At 47.5% G+C, this 9,928-nt stretch overlaps 1 protein-coding gene across 1 annotated transcript; it reads left to right on the top strand.

The window, feature by feature from the left end:
- The first annotated feature begins 630 nt into the window (after positions 1-630).
- LOC135396745 (uncharacterized) lies at positions 631-1,902 on the top strand. Its single transcript, XM_064627926.1, has one exon. It carries the CDS (start codon positions 631-633, stop codon positions 1,900-1,902), a length of 1,272 nt encoding a protein of 423 aa, XP_064483996.1.
- The last annotated feature ends 8,026 nt before the right edge of the window (positions 1,903-9,928 follow it).

The raw sequence follows: 9,928 nt of genomic DNA, 5'->3' as shown, positions 1-9,928 counted from the left end.
TGGGCTTAGAGCACTGGACGGGCTTGCCCGAAAGCCCGTGGAAGGCCGGGGAAGGCCTTCTTTTTGTGGGCCTGGACTGGGCTCGGGTTTGACCATTGCGGTCCAGAACCAACGCCGGGTGCGTAATTCCAAAACACTACCCAGTACAACAGATCACGCTTTCTCAAGTCTTTGCGGTCCGGCGTCGGGAAAGTGGCGCCCCCATTGCCCGGCAGCAGCCGCAGTAGCCCCCTCCTGCACTCACGGTTGCGTCGCCGCAGGAGGGAGCCCACGTATAGCTGTGCGTGGCTTTCCCGTGTCTGGGGAAAAGGGGATCCTGACGGTTGAGTGGACCCGGAGGTTGTTTAGGACTCCTTGGGGCCCCTCTGGGAAAGCAACACACCGCTTTGGCCCCTGCTTCCCATAGTCGGGTGGTCCTGGAAGGCCCGGCCAGGATTATTCAGCTAGTCGCCATCTCGCCCTTCATTACTTTTTCTTTCTCCACTCCTTCACTATCTTTTTTTTCCTCCCTTCACCTTCTTTGGCGGCAAGGGTCAACCTTAGGCAGTCCTTTCACTCTCCAGAAGCTGCACTAGGGTATAGTGCAGAGGCAGGCGTTAGCGTGTGGGACACGTTCCTTTGATGGGCTCCATGGTGGGCGACGCACCTACTGCACTGAACCACAACATTCCTTTTATGGATTCTTCAAACTCAAAAAAACATGGTCGGTACCGAAAGCGGCACCGCACCGATGTACTAGTAACGCAATCACTGGACCTCACACCAGAACCATGGTTTGCAAAGGTTCTGATCATCCATGGAGAAGACGAGTCTAACCCCCTGAGCAAAGTATCACCATTTGCGATCGCGAAGGAACTGGAAAAAGCCATAGGGAAGTCCTATTCCGCGAAAAAGTTGACTACAGGAGACTTGCAGATCGAAGTCCAGACACGACAGCAAAGCTCGACTCTGCTTTCCCTAAACAGAATTCCTGACGTACCTGTTAAGGTTTCGAGGCATCGTACGCTGAACATAGTGAAGGGCGTGATATCTGAGCATGAACTTCTTGATTGTTCAGATGCTGAGATCGAAGAGGGTCTAAAGGATGAAGGTGTTGTGACAGCGCGGCGAATAACTATGCGTCGAGACGGTAAGGAGATTGCCACTAAACACATTGTTATTTCCTTTCAATTACATAAGCTTCCCACTACCATTAAAGCAGGGTACATCAACTGTCACGTCCGGCCATATATCCCAAATCCGCGGAGGTGCTTTAAGTGCCAACGTTTTGGTCAAGGGTCGCAGGTCTGTCGTGGACAGGCTACCTGTCCGAAATGCGCAGGCACAGATCACGCTGCAGAGACCTGTGAGAAGCATGTCAGATGTGCAAACTGTAAAGGTAATCATCCTGTCTACTCTCGCTCCTGTCCACGGTGGAAGGAAGAGAAAGACATACTGAAGGTCAAAGTGACACAAAATCTTTCATACCGAGATGCAAAAGCGCAGGTTGAGTTTTCGAAAAAGGGAACCTTCTCCGAAGTGGTGCGCAGGGGAGTAGCACCACTGAGGAAACCTGTAGAGACCCAGACTTCTGGGTCTCTACCCAATACTCCTCAACAAAAGGGAAAGGACACCGAGGTGTCTCTTCCTGTTTCTAGATCTCCTCCGGAGACAGAAACAACTTCTACTGAAGTTCATGGCACTGCCTCCATCTGGGATGGGGCCACACCAGGCCAATCCCACGCCACATTGCAAGACATGGACATGGACGACGACGACTGCTTATCGCAGAAGTCGTCGTCTAGTATCCCAGGTGTACTCCCTCAGGGGAAAGAAAAGAGAGAGAGGACATCTAGCCGAGGTAGGGGCAGCAGACCAAAAAGTACACAGAAAGTGCTTCCACCAAGGATAACTCCTCCCTAAATAACATTCATGTCCAAACAGTCCACGGGGTTCTGTATTAGCGACCACATGATAAGGATTTTGCTGCTTCTCTCTTCCATCATCCTTTTCATGGGTGCACAGGTTATACTCCAATGGAATTGTCGAGGTCTTTTTTCAAACTTGGACGACGTTCATGGCCTGTTTGAGGAGAACAGTGCAATATGCTTTTGTTTACAGGAAACATACCTAACTAATGAAAATTTAAATCCTTTTCGTAGGTATACTATCTTCCGCAAGGACCGTGCGCACACAGCACGTGCATCTGGTGGTGTGGCTGTTGTCGTACCACTCTCTGTCCCTGCAAGGAACATTCCACTGGTAACAGACCTTGAGGCTGTAGCCATACAAATTTGTCTAGACCAGATCATTACAGTCTGCTCTTTGTACTTGCCTCCCTGAGCTATTGTACGTCAGAGGGACTTTGAGGAGCTTTGCGACCTGCTGCCTCAACCATTTATGATTTTGGGAGATTTTAATGCCCACAATTCTTTGTGGGGCAGTGCAAAAACTGACAACCGTGGTAAGATGTTGGAAAGAATACTCTTTTCCTGGTCAATTTGTTTGTTAAATAGAGGGTTGCCGACCTAAATGAACTCTGCAACCCAGTCACTCTCTGCAATTGACATCTCATTATGCAGTTCCACTCTTTACCCCTTTGTTGACTGGAAAGTCGACCAAAACCCTCGAGGTAGCGACCACTTTCCGGTTATCCTTAAATTCTCTGGTACCAGTAATAAAAGAGCTCGGCCACCCCGATGGAAGCTATCTGAAGCAGGCTGGGAGTTATTTACCAAAGAGGCAGAACTTGCGCCTTCATCTTTTGATCGTCTTGGCGTGGAGGAGGCCAACAAGGTGATCACAAACAAAATTATTAATGCTGCTAAACTACCCATACCACAAACAAAAGGATATCTCCCCAGGCGTCCTAAACCCTGGTGGACAAGTGAATGTGAGAAGACACGCAGGGAGCAGAACCGAGCATGGGGTATATCTTTCGAAGATACCCCACAAGTGCAAACCTGCTTGCGTTTAAAAAAGCTCGGAAAAAAATTGTATCCTGTGGAATTAATAATTGTGGAAAAAAATTGTATCCTCTTTAAACTCTAGCACCCCCTCAAAAGCACTGTGGGATAGACTAAGAAAAATTAAGGGCGACTACGCCAGCTTTTCCGTACCTCTGCTACAGGTAAATGGCACAATTTGTAAGAGCATAGATGAACAGGCAAATGCTCTTGGTGAGCACTTCTCAAATGTTTCGAGCTCATCGCATTACACACCTGACTTCTTAAGGGTCAAGGAACATGCGGAAAAACAAACACTCTCAAGTGCATCAGGTGACAGATGTGGCTACAATAAGCCATTTACAAAGACAGAACTTCTTCAAGCCTTGTTTTCTCGTAGAGCCACGGCACCTGGACCGGACAACATCACTTATTCTATGCTCAGCCATCTGTCAGACACCTCCCTTGACAGTCTTTTGGACTTCTTTAATCTGGTCTGGCAAGAAGGCATGCTACCTTCTAGCTGGAAACTGGCAACAGTCATCCCTCTCTTGAAGCCAGGAAAAGACAAATCTGATCCATCAAGCTACAGGCCGATTGCTCTTACCAGCTGTCTCGGAAAAACCTTCGAGCGCATAGTGAACAGTCGACTTGTGTACTACCTGAAAAAAAAAACAATGTCTGGACCGTTTTCAGTGCGGGTTTAGAGCTGCACACTCAACAACTGATCATCTTCTGCGCCTAGAAAATATAATACGGGAAGCTTTCATCAGGAAACAGCACTGTATTTCTGCCTTTTTTGATTTGGAGAAGGCCTATGACACAGCATGGCGTTATGGTATTCTCAGGGACCTCCACTCTCTGGGAGTGCGTGGTCGCCTGTTTCGCTGTGTCAGAGACTTCCTCCAGGGTCGACTGTTGAGAATTCAGTTGGGCACTACTTTATCGAGGCCTTTCGTACAGGAGAATGGTGTCCCGCAGGGCGCCGTTCTCAGTGTCACCCTTTTTGTAATCAAAATGAATTCACTTGCCAGTGTTATACCCCCATCCGTCTCGTATTCTTTGTATGTAGACGATCTGCAAATATGTGTTTCGTCTTCCAACCTTGCTGTGTGCGAAAGACAGCTCCAGCTGACTATCAACAGGGTAACCAAATGGTCATCTGAAAACGGGTTCAGGTTCTCACCCACCAAGACTGTTTGCGTACCGTTTTCCAGAACAAGAGGTCTTTTTCCGGATCCATCACTCCAAATGAAAGGTAAGGATATTTGTGTTCAGTATGAACATAAGTTTCTTGGTTTGATTTTTGACAGAAAGCTGACCTTCCTGCCCCATGTGAAGGATTTGAAACGCAAATGCTTAAAATCCTTAAATGTGCTGAAAATCCTCTCTCACAGGTCTTGGGGAGCGGACCGCGAAACCCTCCACCGCATTTACATATCCACTGTCCGTGCTAGGCTAGATTATGCATGTTTCGTGTATGGGTCTGCACGTCCCTCAGTTTTGAAGGCCTTAGACACAGTGCATCACCTCGAATTAAGGCTGGTCTTTGGAGCCTTCAGAACTTCTCCAGTCCAAAGTCTTTATGTTCAAGCAAACGAATGGTCCCTAGAAAGACGACGGTTTTATCTTGGTGCGTCGTATGGCTCAGAATTAAAGGTTACCCTCAGACTCCTGCGCTGCCCTGTGTGGAGGGTACATGTTCCGAACGGCTATTCATGAACAAACCGAATGCCGTACCTGTATACAGTATTCGGCTCCAACAAGATGTAGAGCACTATACTTTTAGGTGGAGCTACAATCTACCCCCGCTACAGCCCCCACAAATGCTCCCTCCTTGGCGAACACCCGTGGCACATGATACTTCGTTAACCAAATTTAACAAACAAGAGAGACCCGCTGTGGAAATACAGCAAGACTTTGAGACCCTCAAGGAAGGCTTCGGTGAACACACTGATATTTACACGGATGCCTCAAAAACTAGTACAGGAGTATCGTGCGCCATGATTTCAGGAACATGTACAAAATCGCATTCTTTGAGCAGTGTTCTGACAATTTTCAGCGCAGAAATGTATGCGATTATTGTTGCACTAAATCATATTCCAGAAACACGGATAACGTCGTCTGTTATATACACAGACTCACTGAGTTCCATACATGCCATTTGTAACACCAAGCCACACAAAAATCTTTTAGTTCGACGTGCGCAGCATTTAGCAACTGTCATACATGAGAAAGGGTACAGTTTGAAACTTTGTTGGGTACCCAGCCATGTCGGTATAAGCGGCAACGAGAGGGGTGATCGTGCAGCTCTCGCTGCCCATAGCCATGACACCACTCCTTTTGAAATCCCTCTCCCTGACCTACCGCTAGATTTGAAAAGGGTCATCAGCAGGAAGTGGCAAGCTTTCTGGTCTGGACAAACGGATAACAAATTGCACACAGTTAAACCTCAAATTGGAGCCCCAGTTCAAATATTTAAAAACCGGCTACACGAGATTTTGTCAAGTCGGTTAAGGCTGGGTCACACACATTTGACCCATGGGTACCTTTTGCGAGCAGAGGACGCACCTGAGTGTGCACACTGTGGCGCAGACCTTTCCATTTGCATATACTCATTAGTTGCCCTTCCTTTGTGACACATCGCCAACGTCATTTCCATATCTTCTACAAGTACTGTATCCCCCTCCACCCCGCATTATTGCTGGGGGATGAGGCTCTCATCCCTTTCGAGGACGTTTACCTATTTTTAAGCGATATAGGCATCGTGAATGAATTGTAATATCTTCGTTACTTTATTTTATATGGTGATTTACACACCTGTCAGACCAACTCCTTTCGAGTCCTTTGGATTTTAAACAAATCAGTTTACTTTTAAGTTAAATTTGTTTTAAACAATAGCAGAGTTTTGGCGCATTATGATCTCAGTTGTCGCTGCGCCACAAAACTCCCAATCATCATCATCATCATCATCAAATCTTTGCGGATGATAGGTGATGCGCTGGCATCCTACGTTGCCGTGACGACGCGGAGACGCCACGGCCTTCTCCGTGGTTTCAAATATCGTTGGAAAGACTGCAGGGATCTTTCGTCAGCTTACCCTTCCACTTCTGTGGCCGAACATTCTACAAGCTGTCTTAAATTGCAGACATTGGCTGTGTGGTACTTTCCAAATAGACTGACTGTGTTAAATCAGGACCTGTGATTCACGATGAAAAGAAGGATGTTTCTTCTTGGTATGGGGAGAGAGTGGTCAGTCAATTTTAATGGCTAAAGGTAGGATACAAGCCATGCATAGGCCGTCGACGAAGGTAGCCTTTTCATGTTCATCGATATTTGAACTGAACTGAACTCTGAGAAAAATTGGCGTTCGTTTGGGACGCTAGCAGCTATGATGGCTCGTGGTGCCTGTAGTGTGATGATTTGCATCGAAGTGAGGTGATAGCAACATTTCAGGAACCGCGAATACTTTTCTCTATGTTATAGGCGTGACACGCACCAGGGTTGCGGAGATGCCACTCCGGAGTTGGAATGATTCCGGAATCATTCCAGATTTTTCAGAGCCCGGAATGGAATTGGAATGGAATGGCGGAAACTGTCATAGGAATGGGAATGGAATGGTCTGGGTGCCCCGGTGGCAGTTTTGGTTTCAACGTGCTGGGGTTTCTGCCCTCGCACCACACCTGCACACCGTCAAGAGCGAAATAACCTTGTCTTTGTTCCTTTTTCCGTGCTTGGTAATGTCAATCTCCTCTAGCACTGCTGGACTTGCCAGTATAGTTACCGGTCATTTTCTTTTATTGAGGGAATTAACGAAATGGAATTGGGTTGCCAAGCCATTCCAGGAGCGGGAACTGATCATACCTTTTCATTCCGAGGAATTGAAAGGAATGGAATTTTCGCAAATCTCCATTCCTCCGAATGGAATTGGAACGGAATGGGAGACCCCATTCCGCAACCCTGATACGCACATCAGACTGTGGTATTATTCAGGCAAGCCCCTAGAGTAAATAGAAGGTTTGCGTTCTGAAACTGAATCAGAACGCAAAGGAGATGTTTCTTTAGTTATGAAAAACATTTCATATCACACAAAGCGCACATGTGTGGCAGTATTAATTTCCAGTTGAGGATGGTGTACCACATAAAGGTGTCACCTCTGGTGTGTCCGTAAAAAGCGCCGACGTATGGTTTTGTATTGCTCTAGCAACTAGTTGCTCAGTATATCTCAGGCATAATTAAGTCTACGACGTGCTCACTGTTCTCACACTGCGCGTCGCATATTTGTAAGCATCGCAAGCTGGAATTCGGTCAGCGAACATGTTCAGTTTTCTACAGATAGCACCCAATCTATTTTATATTTAAATGGAACACACACACACACACACACACACACACAAAGCAAATTCAATCAGTGATTGACGTTGCTGTTTGTGTATTCGCGCTGACGTAACAGCTAAAATATAATAAATAACGAGACTACAACAGTTCCGAAGCTCTAAGCAAGAAGTTGCGGACCATTGTGCGCCATTTTCACGACGCCAGCACTATGTGTGCTGATACGATGTCTGAGCCGATATCTTGCATGGCCATTCCTCCAAAGAACATTTTGCGAAACTCCTTCGTTTGGAAAGGAATAGAAACACTGACACACTGTCAATGCTCACAGTTCAACATGTCACACAACAGGAAGTCGAACCATGAAATTACAGACTCAAAAGGTATCGCTGACGAGGCGTCAACTGGAAAAGATATCTGCCTTCTTTTCCTCCATGAATATTTGAAACCCCCATAAATGCCGTAGCGTCTCGGCGTTGCCATGGTCACACAGGTTGCCATGTGATCAGCTATCGCCCGCTAAAGATAGACACTGCGCGATCCGTTGTACAGGGTAGTGTTTCGGAATTACGCGGCCCGCGTACGTTCATTGCTGGGCCTAGGTCGGGCTCGAGCCGCTATTGCCTCATACTTAGTTAGCCACGGGCAACTTATACGGCCCGCTACGCTGGGCCGGGCCTGCGCCACGAAACCTAAAAATTATTCGGGCTTGGGCCGGCCCCGCGAGGGCCAGGTATGGAGCCGTCGGGCCGGGTTTTGGGCAGGTAAATCAAAGGAAGGTCTGGGCCTAAGAATACGGCCCGGGCAGTGCTCTAGGTGGGCTGGATTCGACCATGGACCAAGCAATTTTAGCACAGTCACAGGGCGAGAGTCCAGCCCATATACATACACTGAACGTGTGGTTCCAATGGGTTGGTAGTACGGGGAATGGAGAAAGATGTGTTCTCGATCTTCAAGATCACCGCAGTGACGGCATCTTAGAGAGTCAACTTGTCGCAAGCGGTAACGCCACTGTGCTGTAAGCGCCAGATTGAGTCGCATCCGATGAATTCGTGCGGCGTCTTGACGAGAGGTGTTTCGTGGCATACGGAAAGCGAACGTTGGAACATATCTCTGGCAAGCATAGATGGGGAGAATGTCAGTTGTCCATTGGCGGGAAACCAGGGGTGCCAATAGATGTCGAAGAATGGAACGACGGTCTCCTCTCAGCAGTACAATACTCGTTTGTCTCCTAGATGAGGGAGTTACTTCTGCGGAGCTGTCAGCCTGTTCATTCCCCACGACACCACAATGGGCTGGAACCCACTGGAGAACCAGCGTGTGTCTAGCTTGGTACACATGTTGGTGAGCCATTAACACATCCGTCACTAGGGGTGCGGACGAGGCTCGTATGCCTGTGTTCTCGATAGCTTGCAGTGCAGATTTTGAGTCGGTGAACACTGTCAATTCTCACGGGCTAAAATCAACAATGTGCTGCAAAAAGAATAGAATGGGATAGTGTTCTTAAGCTGATGATGAGGTTGGATGCGAAAAGCGTCGTCCTTGCACTACACCTTCGGATGCTATTACAAAGGCCGATGCTGACTTTCCACTTCTCGAAGCGCCATCCGTGTATACTGCTGCAGAAGTGGAAGAATTCTCATCTACCAGAGCATAAAAATGGGCTCAAAAGACTTGGGGAAAACTTGCCTTGGGGTACGTGCCAGAAAGGAAACCGCCAGTGAGAGACTGAGCGAGAGCTCTGAAACAGGCGGGAAGGAAGTCGACAAAAGCGACCGCCGAACGCCCAGGATCCAACAAGCATGCGGGTTGACCGCTGCAGTTGTCTCCCGCATTCGCAAAAGTAGACCCATGGCAAGACTGCAGCACATCAATGCCAGACGCTCGTGATCGGCCTACGTCGCGACATGAATGTAGGCTTTAATTCAGAGTCCTCTGGTCTGCTGGGTCCCTCGCTCGAGCCACGTCTTACTGTTAAACTTGTCTAACCCTGTCGTCGTTGCTGAACGTTCGCATAGCACAATCTTTAACTTTTATGGACACAAAATTATGTTCTTATTACAGGAAAACTTATTAAATTATGAATAATATGTTTGCTGCTGGTTGCGAATATTCAACGGTTCCTTCCCTGTTCCGCATGCACCCACGTGACCACACGCGTCAGAGAACAGCAACAACAATTAAATTATGAATGATGATGCCATAGGGTCAGACACATCAACATCCTTCTTTGGAAATGAAAACTGGGGAAAACGAAAATCATGGGGGGGGGGGGGGGGGAGGTGTAGCCTCCATAAAAAAAAAAAAAAAAAAAACAAAGCCCGTCATTCTGAATTTTATATGTGTTTATTGTGTATTCACTTAAACGCATGAAACTGGCCAGTCGGAAGGGGTCCGTGCGCCATCGTTCCTACCAGTCATTATACCGCGACGAAGACTGCAGATCGAATTGTCTGTCCGTCTATCTCGATCCCCGTCCATCGACGTGTGCAAAGATCAGATAATTAGGACTGCGTGACCAATTACACGTGCCATGAAACATTCCCGCTGCCACATTACGATCTGACAATTCGGTAGAGAGATAGTCGGCGGTTAAGTAATGTCTGGTGGAGGACTTAACTACGCGGATATAAATTGAAGCAATACACCTTATACCATATAGCTCTACA

Source organism: Ornithodoros turicata, chromosome 1 (genome assembly GCF_037126465.1).
Source record: "Ornithodoros turicata isolate Travis chromosome 1, ASM3712646v1, whole genome shotgun sequence".
NCBI classification, from domain to species: Eukaryota; Metazoa; Arthropoda; class Arachnida; order Ixodida; family Argasidae; genus Ornithodoros; species Ornithodoros turicata.
The sequence above is the reverse complement of the archived record's forward strand: the minus strand, read 5'-3'. Positions and strand labels throughout refer to the sequence as shown.